Source organism: Hyperoodon ampullatus (genome assembly GCF_949752795.1).
Source record: "Hyperoodon ampullatus genome assembly, chromosome: 13".
In the NCBI taxonomy this organism is placed as follows: domain Eukaryota; kingdom Metazoa; phylum Chordata; class Mammalia; order Artiodactyla; family Ziphiidae; genus Hyperoodon; species Hyperoodon ampullatus.
In genome coordinates, this window is record NC_136926.1 from 13,458,281 (window position 1) to 13,483,919 (window position 25,639).

At 40.2% G+C, this 25,639-nt stretch overlaps 1 protein-coding gene across 1 annotated transcript in view; it reads left to right on the forward strand.

The window, feature by feature from the left end:
* Nucleotides 1-25,355, forward strand: part of MED13L (mediator complex subunit 13L) — a gene marked incomplete at both ends in the record, with an annotated part of 282,492 nt that extends 257,137 nt beyond the window's left edge. Inside the window, 14 exons of the mRNA XM_079717163.1 lie at nucleotides 2,061-2,240; nucleotides 2,852-3,075; nucleotides 4,959-5,151; nucleotides 5,837-6,263; nucleotides 6,852-7,071; nucleotides 8,329-8,517; nucleotides 11,857-12,080; nucleotides 12,271-12,413; nucleotides 15,584-15,742; nucleotides 17,033-17,209; nucleotides 19,052-19,209; nucleotides 21,837-21,998; nucleotides 24,049-24,161; nucleotides 25,223-25,355. Of these exons, the coding sequence (XP_079573289.1) occupies nucleotides 2,061-2,240; nucleotides 2,852-3,075; nucleotides 4,959-5,151; nucleotides 5,837-6,263; nucleotides 6,852-7,071; nucleotides 8,329-8,517; nucleotides 11,857-12,080; nucleotides 12,271-12,413; nucleotides 15,584-15,742; nucleotides 17,033-17,209; nucleotides 19,052-19,209; nucleotides 21,837-21,998; nucleotides 24,049-24,161; nucleotides 25,223-25,355 (2,702 nt within the window). The remainder of the gene's footprint in view (nucleotides 1-2,060; nucleotides 2,241-2,851; nucleotides 3,076-4,958; nucleotides 5,152-5,836; nucleotides 6,264-6,851; nucleotides 7,072-8,328; nucleotides 8,518-11,856; nucleotides 12,081-12,270; nucleotides 12,414-15,583; nucleotides 15,743-17,032; nucleotides 17,210-19,051; nucleotides 19,210-21,836; nucleotides 21,999-24,048; nucleotides 24,162-25,222) is intronic.
* Nucleotides 25,356-25,639: the final 284 nt, after the last annotated feature.

Here is a 25,639-nt window from a genome sequence, read left to right on the forward strand (position 1 = left end):
GACAGAGCTTTACTGAGTTCTGCCATGTAACCAAGTTTCATGAGTGAGAGCGTGGTCAACAGGCATTCAGATTCAGCCAAGCTTTTAAGATAAGGATTAAACCAGTCTTTTGACCATGGTAAGAGCTGTTTCTGTAGACAGGTGGGAGCAGAGGCCAAGCTGGAGGAGTCTATGTGTGACAGAAACATGGACCCTGCTTCAGAATAGTCCGTCTTGCAGGGGAGAAGGTTATATAAGCAAGGAGACCTCTTGGAGGTGGAGACTCCTGAGGAAGTATTTCAAGGGTTATACTCATTTTTATAACTGCTTAGGTTTAAGTAGAGTGCCTTATACTTAGTGGGCCTTTAATTAATGTCTGCTGCATGAATTTATGAATTAAAGTCTTTCCCCTAAAGAATTGTGGGTGATTATCTTAGGTGGTTTCTTTTACTAGACAGTGGCCTTCAGGTAGAAAAGCAGTCTGTGTGGATGGATCAGTAGTGGCATCTTTGGATATGAAGAATAGCACATTTTATTGTAGGTGAGATGTGGGTTCCAAATTCAGATGCATAAAACTACCAGACAGATAATGTAAATGAATGATGTGGAGAGCCAGGTTTGCAAAAGGCAATGACCTAAATTGTGTCGTTTTCCAACATACTTTCTATTTTGTATGCACAGGAATAGAGTTCACAAAGAATTACTTCTACTTTTATTTTTCTCTAACCTGTGGTTCTCTTGGTGTGTCACTTTCCTACTTCTGATAGAGCCATGGGTACAAGAGGTACTTTACTTTTTTCTTTCCTATAAGAAGAAAAGAAGCACAGGCTTGAAGATCAAGGTGATAAATGCTGCTTCAGTCTCAGGCCAGCTGGGGTGGGGGGAGGCGCGCGGGGAGCGTCAAGAACTGTGTGAAGGGGACAGCTACTCCTTGGCTCCAACAAGTGGTGGTCATCCAGGAATATGATGGTCTGAGCCCCAGGGCTGTCAGGCAGTTTTCCAGTTTTTCAAGAGAAGCTGGAAATCCAGATTTGCATATGAAATTTCCTGAGAAATTCATTCCAGATTGAAAAACAAAAACTGTGCCATCAAGTTGCAGCCTGTGTTTGACGTGGGGACACATCTAAAAATGTCTTAAGACCCCTTAAGCACCCTGTGTTTCAGATTTAGTTGGTAAATAAATCACAGATTTCCATCCATGCCACTTTCCTAATCAGCTAGAAAAGCAAGACGAAGGAAAGGTCTTTAGGAACCCAGCTGTGCAGATTCATAGCTGACCATCTCCATCTGAAGTAGTTCTTCCTTCAGATCTTTTTGAGAATTTGATGAGCATTATGGACCTTCTCCCTTGGGGTAAAATACACCTGTGCTCATGCATGCATATGCAGTTTGGGGTGGAGTTTCAGAGGTTTTTCAAATTCTAGGTTAAGAAACCCTCTTGCTAGCAGAAAGAACATGTTCTGAAACCATGAATCTCCTACCTTCCTCTCTGTACAGATGAATTTCAGGCCTGTCATTGCCTCTGCCCTGTTTTCATGTGCCTCTGCCTGTGTAGAAGGTCGTCTTTCTCTTTATTCTGTATTTTGTGAAAATATTTTCATTAAGATCAGTTTTTAAAGTTTTTAAAAGCTTCAAGTTCCTTTTTCCCACTCATAATCAAAACATGGATATTTGTAAATAAAAATAATTAAGAAACTAAAAGTAAGAAACAATAATTAAGAAATTTTTGCCGTTCTCTTTTCTTAAGAACAGCCTTGGAAACAAGTCTGTATGATTTTAAAAAGTCAGGCCTATCTGCCTTTCCACTTTCAGGCAATCCTGTGGTTAACCTCTTTTATATAGAGTAAACTATTTTCCCTTTTATTATTTCCAATAATAAATAATAAACTATCTTCTACTTTAGAAGATTGTCTTTCCTCTTGACTCCTAAGTCGGGTAGTTTAGAATCTATTATAAGTCGACCCTGCTGCCAGTGCTGTCTCTGTCGTGGAGTGTAGCTGAGGTCCACAATGATGGCAGGAGGAGGAGTGTCCAGCCCCCCTTTATGGTTCCCCTTCCTTTTCATTTCATTTCTCTTCCAGTGCTGGACATCAGCATGCTCTCCTCCCAAGATGTGGTCCGTATGCTGTTGTCCCTGCAGCCCTTTCTCCAAGACGCCATCCAGAAGAAGCGCACGGGCAGGACCTGGGAGAATATCCAGCACGTGCAGGGACCACTCACCTGGCAGCAGTTCCACAAAATGGCAGGACGGGGAACCTACGGTAGAATCTTTCCCCTGTTTAAACTCCTTCAGATTTTTGTTCTGTGAAAAGCAGCTTTAGTTACTGTCAAGTCCTTCCCTCACTGACAGAATCTTTTTCCTCCTGACTATTAAGTTTTATAATCTCCCTGTTTTCCAGTAGTCAGTTTTGGAGATAATTTTTCTAAATGTCTTTGGCATAATCAAGGTCAGTGGGGCAAATAAGCCCTAAATAGACTATCTGCTAGGGTCTCCTCATCTTCACGATCCTCACTGCATTTTCATGTGGATGAACTTCTGAACTAGCTCTGTCAGCTTCCTCAGAGTCAGGATTATAGTGCTTAGCTTAAAGGAAATGACATCGTGCTGTTTGGAAAACTACCTTTCACCTGCTCTAGTCTGCTCTCTGATCTTACTGAAACTTTATAAGCATGTTCTGACTCATTTAATTAAGGTTCTTCATCAGTGGCCATTTAATTAGAGGATTTGAAGAGTAGTTTTAAGAGTATCATGTCAACCTACAGTAAAATTTCTGATGCCAGAAATAAGACTAATGCACCAGAGAATTCTCAGTTGTCGAGGTTGTGGGAAACAGACCCTCAAGCACTTTCCTAAACTGCAATCTTGTTTTAGGTTCTGAAGAATCTCCTGAGCCGTTGCCCATCCCCACTCTGCTGGTAGGCTATGACAAGGACTTCCTCACCATCTCACCATTCTCCTTGCCATTTTGGGAGAGGCTGTTGTTGGACCCATACGGGGGCCACCGTGACGTTGCCTATATTGTGGTGTGTCCAGAAAATGAGGCCTTGCTCGAAGGAGCCAAAACTTTTTTCAGGGACTTGAGCGCTGTATATGAGGTGAGAAAGACATGAAAGATGAAAATTGTTTGTATGATACGAGTCCTCAGGTTGTTTCTAGTTGTGACTAAATTTTAAAGAACAAATATTTTCAAAGTAGGACTCAAAGAAAATTTTCACATAGTTGGAGGATGAAGAAAAGGATTACATTGGCAAGTTTTTCAAGGAGTACATTGCTTTCCCATCTTAGCGTTTATATTTTATTAGATTTAAAGATTTTCCTCTACCAGCCTTACCACCCATCTTAAAGTCCCGTCAGCTGTTTTTTCCCCATTTATGTGCTCAAGTTTAAAAGTATTACTCACCAGGGGATAGTGGTTGTTCAGAAGATGAGCTTTATGAAAAGAAAGCACATCTACTCTAGGGGTGGGGGGGGGTTCCTGAAAACAGTATAAAAATGTTTAGCTTGAAATTTTTTGAATCATAATAAGTTTAATGACTCTGTCCCTGTATGTTTTATTTAACACTCCATTCATCTTAATACTAAAATTTTGGTACAGATTAATAATGTGATAACCATAGTAATGTAAAAGCCACCTAGATAATTTTATATATCTAGTACATAGATTTCCTCTTACTTTTGAAAAATTAGAATCATGTCTGTCTTTGAAGAGTTAGTGCCACATTTCTTCTGCTAAAGTACATAGACATTAAGGTTTTTGTACCTTATACTTCTGTTATCTTTATATTTGACAAGAATAAATGAAAAATTAGTATTTATAAAGTATTTAGAGCTGCAACAGGCATACTATAAGCATTACAAAAGTGTTTGCTAAATAAGATGCCAAGTTGAATTTCAAAAATACTCCATAACGGAACATTCACTATCTATAAATGTATGAGTACACACGAAATAGTAAACTTACGTGTTGCTACAAAGAAGTGAGAAGATGCTAAAGTATGAGATAATGGCATCATTTAAGCCACTGAAGGAAATCCTTGGATACAGTAATTTCTAAACAGTGCCTGGTTCATGATGCCTAATAACATTAAATCATAATTACCCTAACACAGAAAACTTGTCTAAGCAGTCTTAAAGCCCAGCCATTCTTTTGAATGAAGCTTTCAACATAAGTTACAAAACATAAAACGACTGCCAGATCATTTTAGGATTGCTCTTTTGGCAGTAATGCGTACCTGCTTCAGAAGAGTGTACACTAGAGAATTTTTAGGGGCTTGGTAAGCTTCCTGTTCATCAACTCTAGTAAGGGCTAATAATATGGGCTCTTCTGCTGGTGAACAGGTAGCTAGGTAGCTTACTTTGTGCAGGTATATTAATTCTCTGCCATAAGCACCCATTTAATGTCCTGCACGTCAGTAACAGAATCTCATTGTGCTAAAACAACTACTTACTTTTAAAAAGTGATCAGCATATCCACTGTTTCCATGGCCTCTGCTATTGGTGATCTCCAAATGTCTGTAACAATGTAACAGATGGCCCATAAAATTTTAATGTTATCTTATGGGAGAACATCATAAGTCGGGATTACTTAAGAGGTTTTAGTGGACATATGTCTCAGTCAGCCTAAGTCGGCAGGAACCTGGTTAATTCTTTATTTGACCATTAGCAATCAGGTAGTGCTCAGCAATCTTCCCTTGTGCTGGAGGAAGTGGTTGGGGTGAAGAAACATTCATTTTTCTTTAAAAGAAACATTTTTCCTTAGAGAGCCTAGTCCAGATTTTGGAGAGACAGAGAACAGTTTCAGGTACATTATAATTACCAGAAGGGACCAGCATATAATGTTGGTTTGGTTGCGTGTGGTAACGCTAAAAGACAAAGGAAAATGCTTCCATGTGTATGGTCAAGAATCTCCGTGGTAACGATGTGTACTGAACGAAGGAGTGGTTCCTGTTGTAAACGCCGATCTGTTTTGTGCCGTCAGATGTGTAGGCTTGGGCAGCACAAGCCTATCTGCAAAGTGCTGCGCGACGGGATCATGCGCGTGGGGAAGACCGTGGCGCAGAAGCTGGCGGAAGAGCTTGTGAGTGAGTGGTTTAACCAGCCGTGGGGCAGCGAGGAGAGTGACAATCATTCCAGACTCAAACTTTATGCGCAAGTTTGCCGCCATCACCTAGGTAAATGGGGATGTATTTGGCAAAGTAGAATTTGAGAAATAGCAAATCGTTCCCCCGCTCCCTATTAGACATGCCACATTATAATTCTTTTGTCTCGGGAAATGTTAGTGTTCCATTACTGTATTTATTTAGGTCTAATTTTTGCATTCTAAGTAGTTAAATGCTAATTTTTATGTGCATGTATATTCTTTAAAAGCTATTTACAGTAGCCTAAGGAAGTCATATCTAATTTACTCCACATTTCGAAAATGTAGCAGCATGACTTGGTATTAACTGCTCTATTTTAACCCAGATTCCCAAGAGAATCTTAGATGCTTACAAAGCCTTATGCACATAGGAGCATAATATACCATGATGGCCGTAGAATATATGGCCTCTCAGTTTTCAGTGAAGGCGTATGGAATCAGTCTGAAAGGAAAATGTTAAAAATGATTGATTTTCTCCTCTCCCCCGCACCCCCCCAAAATAAGGCTCTTGCCCAGAATTTATAATAAGTAACTCCATGTTTATTTCCATGTTTACAGAACATACAAGCTATGTTCAGTGGTAGAGATAGCATTTTGGGTGTCATAGAGTAATGCAACCTGGAAGCATAATTTTTTTAAAAGTGACTATTCTAAATATCTGCTTCAACCAGACACTGCAGAACATTCCTAAAGTCACCTCTCTGCGTGTACACTTTCAGCACCTTATCTAGCCACTCTGCAGCTCGACAGCAGCCTGTTGATACCACCTAAGTACCAGACCCCACCAGCAGCAGCACAGGGACAAGCTACACCTGGGAATGCGGGGCCTTTAGCTTCAAATCCAGGATCGGCAGCCCCCTCAGCTGGCAGTGCATTTAATCCCACCTCCAATGGCAGTTCTGTGAACCCGGCAGCAAGTAGCTCCGCATCTGGTTCCTCTGTGCCACCGGCCTCGACATCTGCCTCTGCTCCCATTATTAACCAGATAAGCACTACCTCTTCTTCAGGATTCAGTGGTAGTGTCGGAGCGCAGAACCCCAGCGCTGGGGCCAGCTCTGCAGAGAGAACGCAAGGGAGCATAGGCTGTGGTGGAGACACTGAGCCTGGGCAGAGCTCCTCTCAGCCCTCACAGGATGGACAGGAAAGGTACGGTACTCTGACCAAGACGAGTGGCTTCAGCTCGGACCCCTTGTCTACTCTTCCTCTGCACCCCCAGCCCCCTCGACTTCATGAGTCTCTAAACCTTGTAAAGGGTGGTATTTCTCTTCTTCCCTCAAGAGAGTAACAACTGTCAGTCTATAGTTCAGTGTTAAGAAATTTGAGAACTTCTTATAAACTTATTATATTACTAGTATAATGGTAATATATACTTACTAATTAATATACTTAATGTAATTAATATTACTGTTAATACTCATTATATGAACATAATATATGGATAATAGTAATAGTAAGCTCTTACTATTAATGTAACAGCATTATAAAACATCTTTGTAGAATGAAGCCACGGTGTGGTGGGGGGGAGTTAAAAAAGAGATCTCCCGTTTTAGAGGAGCATATTGTTGTTTTCCATCCATCTGGATGCTAACTGATTTGGTTTGCCTTCATTTTGGTACATATTAATGTTGCATTTAATCTGTAATCATCGTCCAGGGAGTCAGTGTGCTCTGGAATTGATTTATTTTGTATAATTTATATTTATGTTGTGCATCTCATAAGTGACTCTCTCTACAGCGTTACAGAAAGGGAGAGGATAGGAATTCCCACGGAGCCTGACTCTGCAGACAGCCAAGCCTACCCTCCAGCTGTTGTCATTTACATGGTGGACCCCTTCACTTATACCGCAGAGGAAGACTCCACTTCTGGAAATTTTTGGCTGTTGAGTTTGATGCGCTGCTACACAGAAATGCTGGATAATTTACCTGAGCATATGAGAAATTCTTTCATTCTCCAGGTAACTATTTGCAAGTTTATTTTTTACGTTGTTGTTGTTTTTATGAAAGTAAACAGGTTCATGATTTTTAAAAAAATTATATGTATATAAAAATAGATTTAGATTCAGCCATTATTAGCATTTTGGTGTTTTTCTAGCCTTTTTTCTGTGTTTGTTTACACAATTGAGATCCTACTTTTCACATAATTTTTAGTCTTTTTGTACTTAAAGTTATTCATGAATACTTTTCCACCTTATTTAAAATTCTCACCAAGCAACATATTTTTTATAGGCTGCATATTTTCCATGTGTAACTGTTTCTCTACAGTTAGATATAATTTTTTTTTTTTTCACCTTTTCACTGTTAAAAATACAACTATAAGGCGGTCCAGTGGTTGGGACCCCGTGCTTCCAATTCCGGGGCCTGGGTTCAATCCCTGGTCGGAGAACTAAGGTCCCGCAAGCTGCACAGCATGACCAATAAATAAATAAGTAAATGAATGAATGAATAAATAAATAAAACCATAATAAACATCTTTAGGTATAATCTCTCTTTCACATTTCAAGTCATTTCTTAAAGTGGATTCTTAGATAAAGATACTGATAAATAATGCCAGATTCCTCTCCCAAAATGTTATAGTTATTTACATTTCTTTCAGGAGTGAAGGAGCATGCCCATTTTTAGTGCACCCTTGCCAGCTTTATGGTGTAATAATTTTTAAAAATTTATAATTTAATAGGTGAAAAATGATGTCTTGGGTGTTTAGATTCTTGTTTTTCTGTCACTTTAACTCAAGCCATATTATAGAATTAAAAGATTGAAATTAAAGCTACCAGTATAGTCTGTTGATAGTTTTTCATTGATTTGAAGTTTGTGTCTCAGATGACTAGACAATAATTCCAAAGATGCCGTGCATACCATGCGTATACCTTACAAAAGTGAGAAGTATATTTAAAAGCAAGTTTTTAAATTTAGGGGCATGGCAACAATAAATTGAGAATTTATCTCTAAAATGGGAACAGGGTAGTTTCTAAGTGACAGTGTAACTTGGCCAGCAGAGTGACACCTCTTCTTAAATTGCTGGTATATTTGGAATATGGGACTTTATGTCACTGAAAGGAATTAAGATTGAATTTTACTATGTTTGGCATTTCTGTATTTTAAAACTAAAGTTGCCTCCCCCATTCAAGTAAAGAATTCATACCATTTCATTTTCGAACTGCCTTGTTAGCATATTAGATCTCTACTTCTAGTTTTATTTGTATTTGTGTCTGTAGATTGTGCCTTGCCAGTACATGCTGCAGACAATGAAGGATGAACAAGTTTTCTACATTCAATACTTGAAGTCCATGGCATTTTCAGTGTACTGCCAGTGCAGGCGACCTCTGCCTACACAGATCCACATTAAATCCCTCACAGGATTTGGGCCTGCCGCCAGCATTGAGATGACTCTCAAGAACCCAGAGGTAGGTAGCAGCAACAGGGCAGAAATTTGCAAAAAGACTACTTTTATGCTAAAGATGCAAGCCAGGAGAGTTGCTTGCTTGGTTGGTCTTCTACCTTTATTGTAAGAGTGGTAGGTTTCTTTAATCCTTAAATTGAAATAGAGGAGATACTTCTCTGAACTTGTATAATTTTTTGAGAAAAGAGGCAAGCAAACTCTTGCCATTTTTTGATGTAAGACCTAAGGCAACAGTACACTTATCCCTTTTACTTATGAAAGTTCAATTTTCCTATATTTATTTTGTTCATCATTGTTTGAAGCTAATCTGTGTCTTAAATCACTCTCCACCTTCCCCAGCTCATTTTTTTTCTCTTGGAACAGCCGCTGTGTATGTGTTTACTCTGCACGGGCCCCTCATTTTCTGATGCTTTCTCCTCCCCTTGTCTCAGTGCTTCTGTATGTAAATGAACGCTTTTTCTCTCCATCTTTGTAAACCTGTTTCCCACAGATAAGTACCTCAGGGGGAATTCTAAAACACCAAAGCAAAACACGTTTTAAACAGAAGTTGTACACTTCTTTTGTTTTACTAATCACCTTATCCTGAAGGTAGACATACAGGGCAGTGTTTAGAACTCTCAAAGCCTTCAGTTCCCACAACTTTTGCATGAAAAATTACCCATTAATAAAGGCCAGCAAACACCTCTTCACCATTAGAGAACTTAAAAACACCAAAAATTGCTAATTTTAGTTGTTAATGTAAGTTTTTGTGGAAAACTAAAAAAATGACGCACTACTTAATACTGCATTTGTTGTAACTTGGTTCAGGTCAGCTTGGTCCCAAGAGAGGAAACTGCTTAGCTGACAACTTACATTCGCTCTGGGGTTATAGAAAATTTCTATCTTTGGCAGTTTTAGGTTAGTTTATTCTTTTGAGTCTGTATTTTTTACTTTTGTGAGCATGTCATATGTTTTCTCTACTACTAGCTTTTTCTAGAATAAAAATAAATATGTTTCTACTTGTTTCAAATTTGTGTCCAGAAATTGAGGTTGTGCCTTTCTTTATAAACTTTGAATCTTTTAGGTTTTTACCTCTTGTGGTTATTCTGCAATGCAGATGCAATCATTCCTTATGCTTTGGTAAGAAGTTACCACAATTTCAAATGACAACTAATAGTAGTCTGCATTTTCAGAGAAGAGAGTAAAGGCTGACTACCTATATTAAGATCCGAGGCATTATGTAATGTTTTAAAAGATTATATAACATACTGGCAGAACACCATGAGAGTTCATGAGATATATAGTGAGGCTTAGATTAAAATAAATCACAAAAAATATTCTTTCTTTCCTTTTGCTTTGGAACAGGAAGAGAGAAATCAATCATTTGACTTAATTAAAAATGTAAGAACCAAATGTTGTGAACATTTACTGAGGTTTATAAATTTTTACTTGCATTAAGGTGCAATGGCTAATTGCTAAATGCTGCCTCTCCCTCAGTCTGCAGCTAGAATTTTGTACTTTCATTCAGCAACTATAGCTGAGTGTCTACCGTGTGCCAGACACTGTATTAGGTGTTGACTGTGCAGTGGTGAACAAGACACCAGTCCCCTGCTTCCAGGAATTCTCATTTTCTGCAGTGGCACAGTCTCATGCAAGCTCCTGGCAACCACTGTTCTACTTGGTGTCTCTGTGGGGTTGCCTGTTCTGGATGTTTTTTGTAAATGGAATCTTCCAATATAGAATGTTTTATGTCTGCCTTCTTTCACTTAACATAATGTTTTCGAGGTTCATCCATGTCATAGCATGTATCAGTACTTCATTTCTTTTTATGGCTAAGTACTATTCCGTTATATGGATAGACCACATTTTGTTTATCCATTTATTAGTGGATGGGCGTATGGATTTTTCCATCTTTTGGCTATTGTGACTAACCCTGCTCTAAACATTTATGTATGAGTTTTCGTGTGGTTATATGTTTTCAGTTTTCTTGGTAAGTACCTAGGAGTGGAATTGGAGAGTGAATGGATCAGTGATAAGGTTAGCTTTGAAACTTGAGCAAGTTGTTGAATATGTATCCCTAAAATGAAGGAATTGGATTAACTTATCTCCAAGGTCTCTTTTAAGTTTAAAATTCTGTAATTCCATTATTACTGTTTCTTATGCTATATAGTTCAGGGGTTGGCAACTCTGTGGGCTAAATCCAGCCTGCAGCCTGCATTTGTATGACCAGCTAGGTAAGAATGATTATTACATTTTTACAAAGAGAAGATTATGTGACAGAGACTCATAAAGCCTAAAGTATTTACTGTCTGATCCTTTACAGAAGTTTGCTGACCCCTGCCATAGTTTACTAAATACTGAAATGTATATAAAGCTAGAAACAAAGAGGACAATTAAATCTCATCACAGTTTATCTAAAATATGTCTTAGGTAACAGCTAACACTTAGATCTCTTTAATTACTCACACACACACATCATAAAGTATAATATACATACTGAAAAGTACCCAGTCTTAAGCATACCGCTTGATGAATTTCCACTAAGTAAAAATATTATGTAACTAGCACTAGAAACAAAACATAACAAGCATCCAGAAACCTCTCTAATGTCCCTTCCAGTCACTCCAATGGTAATCACTATTCTGACTTATAACAGCATAATTTTGCCTGTTTTTGGCTTTATATAAATGGAATCATATTTACAGTGTTTTGCGCCTGACTTCTTTTACTCCGTGTTGAGAATCATCCATTTTGTTGCTTGTAGCAGTAGTTTTTTTCATTCTCTTTGCTGCTGTTTAATATTCTGCTTGTGTAACTTTATCACAATTTATCATCCATTTTACTGTTGATAGTTATTTAGGTTATTTTCTCTTTGGAGCTATTAAGATTGATAGTGTTGTAAACATGCTTATACCTGTCCTTTGTAAACATATATGTGCATTTTGGGGGGTCAGAGGGTGTGTGTTTGTTCAGCTTTTACAGGTGTTGTCAAATACTTTTCCGAAGCACATCATACTCCAGCAATGTATGAAAGTTCTAATTGCCCTGTTTTCTCACCAATACTTGATGTTTTCTTTCCTTTATACTTCAGACATTCTGGTTGGTGTGTAGTGGTTTTAATCCACTTTCCTAATGACTAATGAAGTTGGGCCAATAATAATTTCTTTTAATAAGGAAATAATTGGCTTGATTGGGTTCCCTACCTTAAACAATTTTTTTTGTATCATTATTATTTGTATATATAGGACTAGTCGGGAGGCAGTCTATTGTCATTTCTCCCTGTTGGTTTCCCTCAGTGCTGTATGGGTTTTGTTATAAACATGGAGTGGCTTTGTGTTGATACTGATTTTGATTTTGATTTCAGCGGCCCAGCCCAATCCAGCTTTACTCCCCTCCTTTTATACTGGCCCCAATCAAAGACAAGCAGACAGAGCTGGGAGAGACATTTGGTGAAGCGAGCCAGAAATACAACGTGCTCTTTGTGGGCTATTGTCTGTCTCACGACCAGCGCTGGCTTTTGGCTTCCTGCACTGACCTCCATGGAGAATTATTAGAAACATGTATTGTAAATATTGCTTTACCAAACAGGTGAGGAACCTTGGTGTTTATGGTGTGTGTAAATTGATGCTGTGCCTTTTCTCAGATAATGGATCTTTCTAACTTTCCTATCTAAATGCAGTGGGTAACATGTGGGTGGGTTCTTTGGAATTTTCTTGGTTTTGTTGTACTAAATAATAGCTTTGATTCATTTAGGGACCCTTTTCCATGTCTGTTTTAGATCACGGAGGAGTAAAGTATCTGCACGTAAAATTGGACTACAGAAGTTATGGGAATGGTGCATAGGTATTGTCCAAATGACATCTCTGCCCTGGAGAGTTGTAATTGGGCGACTTGGGCGTCTTGGCCATGGGGAACTTAAAGGTGAGAAATTCCTGAAACAAAGGAAAGGAAAAGGGCTGAGCTAATGTCATTAACTACGCTGAGGGAGAAAATTATAAAGTTGGCAGTAAGAATAAAGCAGATTATATTTTCTGATTCTTTTAAATGTACAGGATAAACCAGTGGCTTTTAGACTTTTCATTAGCAACAAAATCATTTACACAAAGAAAATCTTAAATATAATATTGAACCCCAGTATATAAAACAGAAAAAGAATTTTTTTAATATAAAAATGATACTTGGTAAATTAGAATTTCTAACATTTATTTATATATTGTGAGAAGAACAAGTCAGTTTTAACTGGAAAATTTTATATCAGAGATTATGGATGAGAGTAGAAGTCACGTACAGCCTTTACCTTCGTTTGCTGGTTTGTTTTTGGTGGTTGAGGGTGATGAGCTTTGTATTTACTTTTGTTTCGGTGGCTTGATTGCAAGATAATCCTGATTGACAAGGACAAGTAGTTGCAAATTGGAAGAGTATTTATTCACTTTGCCACTCTCTGATATTCTTCAGTCTGGAAATTTAAGAGAGCAGATTTTTAAAAGTTGAATCCCCCAATATATCTACCGACTGCTTATATTTCTTACCATAAATATAAGAAAGCACTAAAAGTAACTGCAACGTAACACAACTGACCACTGGCAGCTGCCTTGCCTGGTGTTGAGCCCAGCTCATTTATTATCCTTGTGTAGCTACTTGTACAGTTTTATATGAGCAATATGAACAGTCCTAGATTATTTTTTAAAGCCCTATCGATTAATGACACATTTATAAAAAGTTCAGTATATGCATATAGATGGGAGAAGTTTTTGTTTTTAATATTTATTTATTTGGTTTTGCCAGGTCTTAGTTGTGGCACGTGGGCTCCTTAGTTGCAGCTCGCGGGCTCCTTAGTCATGGCATGCGAACTCTTAGTTGCAGCATGCATGTGGGATCTAGTTCCCTGACCAGGGATCGAACCCAGGCCCCCTGCATTGGGAGCGCGGAGTCTTAACCACTGCGCCACCACGGAAGTCCCGGGAGAGGTTTTTTTCTAACATCTGCACAAAAGCAAGCATATGTCACAAATTAGCTTGGTGGTTTTGCACGTGCCAAGTATATATCAGAACAGAGTTGGCAAACTTTCTTTGTAAAGGGCAAGGTAGTAAATATTTTTGACTTTGCAGGCTAGCCGGTCACTGTTGAACTACTCAGATCTGCTACTGTAATGCCAAAGCAGCCATAGACAATACCCCAGTGAATTGGTGTGGCTGTATTCCAATAAAACCTTGTTTACAAACAGGTGGTGGGCAGGATGTGAGCTGCAGACCGTAGTTTGCTGACCCTTGCGTTAGAGTGTGCATCTTATTTCTTTACATGAAATTTATATCTGGTATTTGTGGAAACCCTGAAATAAAACCCCTGATACAGATATAACTTGCCTTGTAGTAAGTGCCTAAGTGAGTTAATTATTAGGGTTTAACAGCAGTTTATACAAATATTATATAATATGTATTAAGTAAGTGTTTTCTTAGGAATCTATTATACACAGAATTTTTTTGTATTAAATTATACTGTAGACCAATAGAAAATATTATCCTTTTCATTTTTAAAAGAATATTATAATGAATCTGTATCAGTAGCCTGGAGGTCTAATACATTAGGGGATTCATCATTTCATTTCTGTCAGAATTCCTATCTTCTCTTTTAGTATGCCTTTTAGTCAATCTTATTTCTTAAAGGCTTTGAGCTACTCTTAACCCTTGGGAAAAGTTAGAATGTAATAGAAAAGAAGTAGAGGGGATAAAAATGTAGCCTAGTAGTCTAGTTACTTGGTATTTTGGAAAATTATTAAAACCATCGCCTTCCCTTTTATGATTTTTTAGAAGGGACACACTCTTCTTTCTTTTCTCTTGGGGGAGAAGAATGTAAGTGTGACTGAGGGCTCCATCAAAAGACTGAGAGCAAGTGTACTTGCAAGGAGTAAAAACATGGAGAAAAGCCTAGTGTCCAGGACATCAGCTTCCCAATCTACAGTTTCTTCCTTTGGGGAACTGAGGTCTGCACCACGTTGCATTTCTGTGGGGCAGTATCAGATATGAGTCCACAGATTTCAGAGTCAGTTTTGTGAATCTCTGTTCTTTATCACCAGAGTGTTTGTCATAAAAATAATCATACTGTCTTTTCCTTCTTACTTGGTTTTTATATACTGAACTCACTTCTCTTTGGTATTTCTGTGGTTTTTAAAATTACTCCCTCCTCCATCCATGTTCCTTGACCCTTTTATTTCAGCCACTTCAGTTCAGTGTTCATTAGGAATATGAAATGTGAAAGTTTTTTTTTTTCACTTGCTTTTTAAGGGGAGAGCAGGTTGTTTGAAAAAAGTATGTGGAGGTAGAGAGGTGGAGTGGTGTTACATCAGTGGGATGTGACATGACAGCAGTGTACGGCTGCAGTAATGTGATGTGCTTCATGTGTGTCGGGGGTCAAAATAAAGGGAGTACCAAGTGCTTTTCAATTCCCAGAGTAACATTACCCTCAACAGTTCTGTGAGGAGACGTAGTGCCTTTGTTTGGAGGCAATAAACACACGATAGAAAGAAAATTTGTGGCACCTTTTTAATCTGAACAATTAATGTGGCATCATTTGGAGTACTTTACTTGCACCCATTGCTTATCGGATCTTTGGGCATGCCAGGAAAGGGTCCCCTTCGTTTCTTCTGTTGCTTGCCTTTCATGAAACAACCAATCTACGTTAGCAGTAAACAAAACTGAGGTCCACCCCAAACTGTGCTCTCTTCTGAAGAAAAGTGTTCACAGGGGTAGTGAAAGAACCGGACCTGGAGAAGGAGAAAGGACAGAACATACTGGCATCACCATTGAAAACTACTTTAAGTGCCTAAGTCTGCCCGGGTCTGTGCCGGACTCACAGGTCATTTCAGACATGATTTCAGTCTCTGTAGTCGTTGGCCTTTGTTTCTTTGTTAATGAAGTGTAATCGAGGTCAAGTAACATTTTCTTTGTAGCAAGGAGGGGAACCTTTATAAAGCCATATTCCCTTCAGGGCCCAATCCTAGAAATTCAATTATCAGGCAAAACTGGTAAAATGCTCAAACCTCACATCAGTATGAATTTCTGAAGACTGTGTGTGATTGTGATATTTGATTCCAGATTGGAGTATCCTCCTTGGAGAATGTTCATTACAGACAATCAGTAAACGGCTCAAGGACGTGTGCCGGATGTGTGGAATCTCTGCCGCAGACTCTCCTTCTATCCTCAGTGCCTGCCTGGTTGCCATGGAGCCCCAGGGGTCCTTTGTAGTGATGCCAGGTAAATCTCCTCAGTTTTGTTAATTATGTATCAGAACAGTTCAGTCCATTCAATCTTAAGTCCACACACAAATATAGAATGATCTGTATTATCTTCATGAGAAAAAATTGTACTTAGGGCTCAAAATGGAAACCATTTGGTCTCTTCCAAGGGGAGTGGTTTGTGATTTTATTATCTTTGTTGACCATCATTTGGGAGAGAGCCCAAGTCCGGGGTGTGATTGAGAGTCTTGGCGAATTATTTGACTCCAACCTGTTGTTAGTTTATGAAGTTCACCCTCCAAAAATGACTTAAGTGGGCACCAACATGGTATGTATTTTAATACCCTTTTGAAGAAAGGTATTTGATAGACTCTTCAAGCAGCCTCAAGAGGACGTTCAGAGTCTCTCTGTGGTTGAGGATGAATGTGAAGTAGACAGGGTAGAGCATTTAGCACAGTGTCTGGTAGCCACAGTAACTCAGTAAGTGCCAAGATGGTGGGCAGCTGAAACATCATGGCCACAGAATTTTTTTTAAAAACAGCAACTAAGCTGTTTTATAATTTAATAGCTAAGCAGTTTTATACTTTTTAAACCTGTTTTTACCATCCAGGTATTTCTTTGGTCAAACAGCAGACCCTTGTCCCCTCCCTGTAAAAACCAACAGAAGTGTTGTGGTATGAGAATGTGGTTGCTTGTGGTCAGTCTAGAGAGAGACAGATGTCTGTACTGGCCTGCTGGTCAGACCTTGGGTTAATTGTCACCTGTACCCGTTGGGCAAAGTTACATCATTTCTTTGTGTTCTGTCCTCCTCATGAAATGGGGGCAGTAGTTCCTACCTCTGAGGTGTAGCTTTGACCATTGAATGATATGATATGATATGAATAAAGAATTCAGTACAGAATCTGGCATGCAGTATGCATTCAATAAATATTGTAACAATTATTAGTTGAATGATACCATTTCTACAGAATTGCATTGTTTGGGGGAACAGTCCATTATAAATTATTAGCAGTCACAGGAGGAAAGAAAGTTTTATTTTTAGAAATACTTCTTATTTAAGTAATTAAAACATATTTGGTTGACTCAATCCAATTTTTTCTTAACCTTGCCAGTGTGAAATGTGGCTTGAGTTATCATAGCTATCTGCTCTGAGTCAGTTTCTTGAAAATATTTAGACAAGTGGGCTCAACTGTAAATGTGTATCCATTATGGCAGTTGTGTCAGACTCGCATCAATCCAGCTCGGGTCATTAGTGGAGTTGTTCACTGCTGCACAAAAGGCATTGATACATTTTCCCCCCCTTTTTAAGATGCTGTCACAATGGGCTCTGTTTTTGGCCGAAGTACTGCACTGAACATGCAGTCATCTCAGCTTAACACCCCTCAAGATGCTTCTTGTACACACATCTTGGTGTTCCCAACATCGTCAACCATCCAAGTGGCTCCAGCCAACTATCCCAATGAAGATGGGTTTAGCCCCAACAATGGTGAGTGGAAGACCTTGTATGCATAGAGCGGCTCCGCTCCTTCAACAAGACACAGTGCTAGAGTAAAGAGTCGCCTGGCCGCTGCAGGTTCTTCTGTGTCGTAGTGAACACATATGAAAATGTGAAGAGGGAATTGAAGGTTTGAGAATCTTTTTGGTTTTGAAGATTTAATTTGCACTGTTGCCAAGACCAAATAAACACTTTCCTCTCTGGGGTAATTAACTTTCCCCTGTTTTTCATTAATGGCAAAAAAATAGTATCTGCTTGATAGTGTCCTGTACATGGGTGTCACTCTTTCAATAAAGATTTCTTGATCTGATTTGAAATGTATGAAGACTGCTAGGCAGTATGAAGATAGCACCTGTCTTTAGCTGATCATTGGGAATCTAACTTGCTCTAAAACAACTCCTTATTTGATTAGTCTTGAAATTTTTTTTAAAGTAATTTATTTTTGGCTGTGTTGGGTCTTCGTTGCTGGGTGCGGGCTTTCTCTAGCTGCGGCGAGCGGGGGTGGCTCTTCGTTGCGGTGCGCGGGCTTCTCCTTGCGGTGGCTTCTCTTGTTGTGGAGCACGGGCTCTAGGCGCGTGGGCTTCAGTAGTTGTGGCATGCGGGCTCAGTAGCTGTGGCTCGTGGGCTCTGGAGTGCAGGCTCAGTAGTTGTGGCGCCCGGGCTTAGTTGCTGCGCGGCATGTGGGATCTTCCTGGACCAGGGCTCCAACCCGTGTCCCCTGCATTGGCAGGTGGATTTTTAACCACTGTGCCACCAGGGAAGTCCCCTTATTTGATTATTCTTAATAGATTTTTATGGTTTGAATATCTTAAAGCATTTGTTAAGCAATGATTATTTATAAACTGTAAAATGTTCAATATTATGCAGCCGTGTGCATTGTTTTTTGAAGAATTTTTAGCAGCTACCAACATTTACTCCTGTTAAATGGGGAGGGTAAAAGGATACCGTGCTGCGTATGTGTATATAGAAAACACACCTAATATCACAGTGTAATAATAAATACAGAAAAAGGATCAGCAAAAATGTTCATGGTGATTGGGTTTCCCCTTTTATACTTTTCTTTCCAAATTTTCTGCTGTGCATGTACCTTACTTTTATGATATGGGAGAGAGGATTTCTTAACAAAAACATCATGCTTTGATCTGCTCGTATAATAGGCCTCCAGTTTGAGGGCAAGTTCACACTTATTAACATGCATTAATTCAGCCTTAAGTATTTTAGATGCTAATTGGATGCATAGATGGTGTCTGCTGTTTTCTTGGATGGTGTCAATTTTTTTTTTTTTTTTTTTTTTTTTTTTTTTTTTGTGGTATGCGGGCCTCTCACCGTTGTGGCCTCTCCCGTTGCGGAGCACAGGCTCCGGACGCGCAGGCTCAGCAGCCATGGCTCACGGGCCCAGCCGCTCCGCGGCATATGGGATCCTCCCAGACCGGGGCACGAACCCGTATCCCCTGCATCGGCAGGCGGACTCTCAACCACTGCGCCACCAGGGAGGCCCGGATGGTGTCAATTTTAACTTTGTTTAATAATTAAATTGCTTCTTTAGCTGTTTTGCCTTCTTTTTATGTGCCTTTGGAGGCTATGCAGAGTGCGGAGTTTTACGTTCTTTATTTCTCCATTCTGTTAATACTTCACATTAGGAGATCATTGGAGAGAGTACAAAATGCAAGAATAATTTGCAGCACCTTGAACTCAGTGGGCACGCATTAAGTCTTACTAAGTTGTTAACAACACATGCCTGTAATAGTCATAGGCCAATAAACCGTGCATTGGTTTAAATTGGGGCTATGGATTAGCTTTTTAATTTTTGTCCTTTTTTTTCTCTCCCTCTAGATGACATGTTTGTTGACCTTCCATTCCCAGATGATATGGACAATGATATTGGCATATTAATGACTGGGAACCTCCATTCCTCTCCCAACTCCTCCCCAGTTCCCTCCCCAGGCTCTCCTTCTGGAATTGGTGTGGGCTCTCACTTCCAGCATAGTCGGGTAAGGACGTCTTGAAATAGGTTGTTTAAAACCACCTTAGCCTTCAGGAAAGTCCTCCAGAAGTGCTGTCATCTTTTACTACATGCACCTTTCTTCCTGATGGTCTTGTCCCTGGTACAAGAGAAGTAAGTGTGGGACAGTGACTCTGTAGTTCCATTTTGAACAAAACAGGAATTCTAAAGAAATGTTATTATTATTCCTGATGAACGTGTTTAATCAGAATAGTCCCATTACAGCTGCAAGGGTTTTATGCAGTTACTGTGTTCTGAGCAAAAATTAATTTTGGTTGCTTGCTGCTTCCCAGATATTTTTTAATTTTTTGCCAGAACAGTGGCTTTTCAGAGGCTGGTTCAATAACCCTGCTTATTTAACATGCAGAGTAACTGTGTTAATTGAATAACACCTTGTTGATGGTTAATTAATTCAGAAAGGAGCTTAACTGGTCTTGGTTTAGGTCATGGCGCCTTCATTTAGGCGCGTTAGGTGGCCAGCCTGCAGGAGCGGGAGGAGCCCACAGGAGGCTGAGTTTGGAGACGTGCGCAGGTTAGTACCGGTGTATCAAGGAAGAAACAGGGCTTACAGCTGCTTTCACCTTTAAATATCCCAGGATATTAGAGGTGAAGTAGCAGAAGATTGAAGCGTTAAAGGTTCTGCCATCAGCTCACGTTAAGTTTCTTTAAAAGCTAGGTGATTCATGCCTTATCACTGTATTACACTTTTTACTTAAAATGTTAAGAGATTGAGAGCGGTTAAGACACAGGAAAATAGCTGTGTGTCTAATATCTTAAACTGGACAAGTATAAGCAACCTGCTCACACTCACTGGGCACAAAGATGTCCTTCGAGGACTTAGGTTTCTGTCAGGTGGGACTTTTATTGCCAGCGCTGAGTTCACTGTCTCTAGGACAGTCTAGAGAAAAGAAGACTGAAAACCTTAGTTTCGGAGAAGATGAAACCAGGGAAGGCCACCTCAGTAGACGGCCCTCATGTTACTGCCTGCCCCTCATTCTCCCTTCTGCGAGGAAGGGCTTGTAAATGTCTCTATCTCCTCCAGTCATTTGCCAGTTAATGACAGTTTATTGGTTCACTGGAGATTGTTGTGATGGGGACCAAGAACACAAATTTTACATGGGATAGCTTTAATTTAGGATTAATGTGAATTCTAGAGGCAAATAGCATTGCAGCTAAGAATGCATGCCCTGGAGCTTGATAAATATCGCTCTGAATTATAGCCGAACATCTTCCTAGCTTTGTGACTTTGGGCAAGCTTACTTTACCTTTCTCAGCCTTATCTGTGAAATGGAAATAATAGCAGCGACCTCCCAGTACTGGTTGTTACAATTTAGCTCCTCCGTTAACAAAGAATTGGTAACTGAAGTGTAGTGTTAGTTAGTTTTGTGAGAAACAGAGGCGTGCTTTATTTTCTCCCTTTGTTGGCACCTCAAGCCATTGAATGTCACACTTCAGACAGCACTATGCTGAAGCTGGTCAGGTGGCCTTTCCTAATCCTGAGCACCTGCAGCCAGGTGACCCCTGAGAGGCTTTCGGCATTTCCTCTTTCCGAACCATTAAACATTCTTTGATATCCAGTTAAGAAATTACCACAGGAGAAAAAAATTTGTTCAAGGTTGCAGTAAGTTTTTATTTTTTAACCAACTCAGAAATGATACAACTTGGTGTAGTAGTTGAAGATTTTTTTTTCCTTGAAACAGAAGGCTTTTGAGAACAAATGGATTACTTATTATTGCTTTTGCATAAAAGGCACATTTTCAACTCTCGAAGCTAACTAAAAGAGTCAAAGATAAGGAAACTGTCAACTGCAGAAACGCCCAGTAAGGCTCTCACAGGAGTCCCTTACTACCGGGACTGCTGTAAATTGAAACAGGGCTTCTTCAGGAGCAGATCTCACGCTGCTGGCAGGTCAGATACCGGTGAAGTGTTAGAACGTGATTGACAGTGGTGTACACGTGTATTTTTGGTTGGTTGCTGGTGAAAGAGCACGTGGGTGTGGTGGGACCTTCAGCTGTCGGATTCCACTCTTTCCATTTTTAGTTTATTACCTAATAATGCCACGGAGCAGATTTTACATTCTGCAGAAGAGGAGCCAGAGAAAATAAACCTGTATTTACTTGGCTGATGTTGTTAGTTTTACTGGTACCTTCTGCCTGAGCCATAGTTTTCATCAGATATCTGTGTGTGCAGCAAAGACACTGCCTCCCCTGTTGACCTTTCTTGGTCAGTTGACATTTTGGTGTGAGATGCTGCCAGGAAGGGATTAGTCACTACAGTGTGCAGGGAGAATTGGTAAAAAGTTGGGTGAAGGTGGTCAAAAAGTACAGACTTCCAGTTATAAAATAAGTGTCCTGGGGATGTAATGTATATTTGAAAGTTACTGAGAGTAGATCTTAAAAGTTCTCATCAGAAGAAAAAAAATTGTAACTCTGTATGGTGGTGGATGTTAACTAGACTTATTGTGCTGATTATTTCCCACAGTTAGAATCATTATGTTGTACACCTGAAACATATTATGTGTCATTTATATCAATTTCTTCTTTTAAATAGTTGGTTTTTAAAAAAGCTTTATTTGGTAATAAATGCTGATCATGCTTTTGGGACTTTGTTTTTCAGAGCCAGGGTGAGCGTCTTCTTTCTAGGGAAGCGCCTGAGGAGCTGAAACAGCAGCCTCTGGCCCTTGGGTATTTTGTATCGACTGCCAAAGCTGAGAATCTCCCCCAGTGGTTTTGGTCATCGTGTCCCCAGGCTCAGAACCAGTGTCCCCTCTTCCTCAAGGTTGGTTTGGTGTTGTATTTGAAGTTGGGGGGTGAGTGACTTATGCTCAAAATCAGTCTTGGTTAGAATTTGCCTTGGGCACCGTCGTCTTATCCTGCTCCCCGAGTCTCTCACATCTACTTAAGAGTCTGAGGGTATGTTAATTACAGGTAGATGTGAAGAGCAGAATTTAGGACAGGAGCCCAAAACCATGTCACAAAGAAATGAATGACATTCTCCCAAGGAGGAGACTTCCCGCGGCCCAATGGACACATCTAGGGTGGCCATGTGGTTCTGTATAAGGCATTGCGGTCAGGGAAGTTACACCGGGGGGCGGGCGGGGGGGATAATGATGACTAGTTGTCCTCCTCCTCCACTGCCACAGGCAGTCAGCGTTCCTTTTTAGAGTAGGGCAGGAGTCAGCTAAAAAATTCCATGTTTCTGCTTGCGCCTTCCTATATATTTCTTGGAAATTTTTAATCCAAATTAAGAGTTAAAAACAAAAGATCTGTCACTTCCAGTTTGGATGAGAGAACCTAGAATGAAATCCATGGATTGGCGAAAAGCCAACGGTTTGACAACACATTGTATTGGCAGAGCTGTGGGGAGATGGCCCTGGTACGGTGGGAAGGCCAAATATTACAACCCTGCACATTTCCCTTTGGATGCAGAAGTCCCACTACAGAGTAATCACTAAGATACACACATGTACACATACATACACACACACACAAATCTGGAAGGTTAAAACCAAAAACAATTGAAGTAATTTTCTCTTCCTGATGACTTTAACATAGTATTATAAAATCAAAGAATTTATATAAAAATCCTGCAATTTCTTAATTAGAATTACTAGTCTGAAACTAGATTTATTTATCTTTTCCTCTCTAAAAAGTATACACATTCTTTAGCTCTGTTTACTGAAAAGGCTCAGGAGCCATGATAGCCTAGCAGCAATAAAGACCTTTATTGACACAATTATGGTTTCTCAATACTGTTTATCATTCAAAAGAACCAGAGTTCTTTGAGGAAATGACTGATTCCAGGGCTAAAGTAAGAAATATTCGAGGTGTACCTGAGACATCTTGTCACGCCTAGAAGCAAGGAAGCTGTCAAAGGACCCAGTAGCCAACTTGGAGGGGTTCCCATTGCCCAGGGATGGGATCATTTAGTCATTAAAATGAACGATGGTGGCAGTAGATTGATATCAATCTGTGGGTTCATAGTTGTGCTGAAAAACAAAACATTTGTAAGTCACCTTTTGAAGCTGCCAGAGCAGCAGCACATTAATCAGAAAATCAAAAATAAGGAGAATCAAGCATTTATATTGCCTCTTCTTATATTTTACAATTTATAAAGTAAAACTATACTAAAACTATTACGTTAAAAATTGATGGGGAACTTTATAGTAGATGGACTGTGCTGGTACCTGCTGGATCCAGGGATCTGTCATATTACTTCTGATGACAGCAGACATCAGGTGCCTTTGGATGTGATGCTGTAAGAAGGGCACAGCACCGGTTATGAAGTACGGGGATCAGGATAGAGGATCACCACCACGACACAGTCAGCCACGTCCCGACTGTGGAGCCTCCTACAGATTAAAACCTGAAGCGCGGGCTCCCCTGGTGGCGCAGTGGTTGAGAGTCCGCCTGCCAATGCAGGGGACACGGGTTTGTGCCCCGGTCCGGGAAGATCCCACATGCCGCGGAGCGGCTGGGCCTGTGAGCCATGGCTGCTGAGCCTGCGCGTCCGGAGCCTGTGCTCTGCAACGGGAGAGGCCACAACAGTGAGAGGCCCGCGTACTGCAAAAAAAAAAAACTGAAGAGGGCCACTATTTAATTATTTTCAGTCCATTTGCAAAGCTAGCTTTTTTTTTTTTCCTCTACTCTAGGATATGGAGTTATTTGGGATCACATTGGGGTTACTGAGCAGCTTAAATTCATGGACTTAGAATAGAAGCCCTGACTACAAAGGACCTTAGAGAGCATCTCCTTCTGGTAGACGTGGTCTTATTTCTGCCCCACGGTTGACTAGACCAGGAAGATAACTGTCTTTGTTCTTTCACCAGGCTTCGCTGCATCACCACATTTCTGTAGCACAGACGGACGAACTTCTCCCTGCCAGGAATTCTCAGCGGGTTCCACATCCTCTTGACTCCAAAACCACATCTGATGTTTTAAGGTAGATTCAGACCTAGGCAACATAGCAGTACAGTTTGAAATTATATACTTTACTCTTGTTTTTCCAAGGTGTTTTAATTAAAGTGTGGTATTTGTGGAAGAGGTGCTACGTTTTGTGCAGTGGAGCACTGTCTGATTAGCCAGCGAGAGCCACACACACCCCCCAGTACCTGCATAGGACAGACAGTGTAGCATACTTTGTTAAATCCGGTAGTTATGTGCAAGTACAACTTCCTTGCTTCCCATTCAGAGGAGGCATTTCATGGTGATGAAAATAGATCAGAATAAGGGGTGGATAGTTAGAAGACAAAGTCTGGAACTTAAAGCACTTGACTTTGGAAACATTTTCTGCCCTCCTTGACATAGATTATGTAAATAAAGTTAAGTACAACATAAATTCCATAGCTGGGAAATACCTCCCAGAATTGTCTTGCAGGCTGTAAACATTCCTCATGTACCTTGAGAAAATATGCAAGCTCTTCCTAATGTTTTCTAACTCTTAAATGATTTGGAAATTATAGTTAAAGCAAGAACCTACCTAATCTACACGATTTTGGCTTCCAAGGCCTCTAGAGCAACACTGTCCAATAGAAGTATAATGTGAGTCACATATAATTACTGTTTTAATGTGGCTACTAGAAAAGTTTTAAAATCAGTGAAGTTAATTTTAGTAATAACTTTATCAGTTATATAAAAACATGTGATAACGATGTCAAAATATAAAAAATAGTATCATTTGAACAGTAATCAATATAAAAATATTCATGAGCTATTTTCCATGCCTTTTTAAATACTAAGTCTTTGAAATCCCAGTGCCTGTTCTCTGTGTACAGCATATCTGAGTTCACGGAGTTGGGGGCCGGTGGCTGCCATATTGGACAGTGCAGGTCTAGAAGGAAGGGGGGACATGAGGAAACGAACTCTGGGAAAGAGCCTGGGGCAACTTACGGAATGACGTTAGGCCTTCTTCCTGCTGACATCTGGCACTGGCACGTTAGAACTTGCAGACCAGCCTTACTTCTGTCGTGCCTGGTGCCCTGACCCGTGTGTTCTCTCCGGCAGGTTTGTTTTGGAGCAGTACAACGCTCTGTCCTGGCTCACGTGCAATCCGGCCACCCAGGACCGTACCTCCTGCCTTCCCGTCCACTTTGTGGTGCTCACTCAGTTGTACAACGCCATCATGAATATACTCTAATTGGAAAAGCACTTGTTCTCTCTGGCTCAGTTCCTTCTCCCCGCAACCTCAGTCCAAGGAACCTGCTACACTCTGCAAATACCCCACTCCCTCCTCTTGAGACCACTCTGCACAGTCCTGCACTGTGATTACTTCTCAGCAGGCACATGTCATTTCTGCAGTGTTCATTACCAGAGTGACTCACAGACACTTCTCTCATGGACCTGGAAACTTCCATAAGCAGTGACTTTCAGCCAGTGTTACGGTGTGTGCGGCCCCAAACCACTGGGCCACAGGAAGTTTTT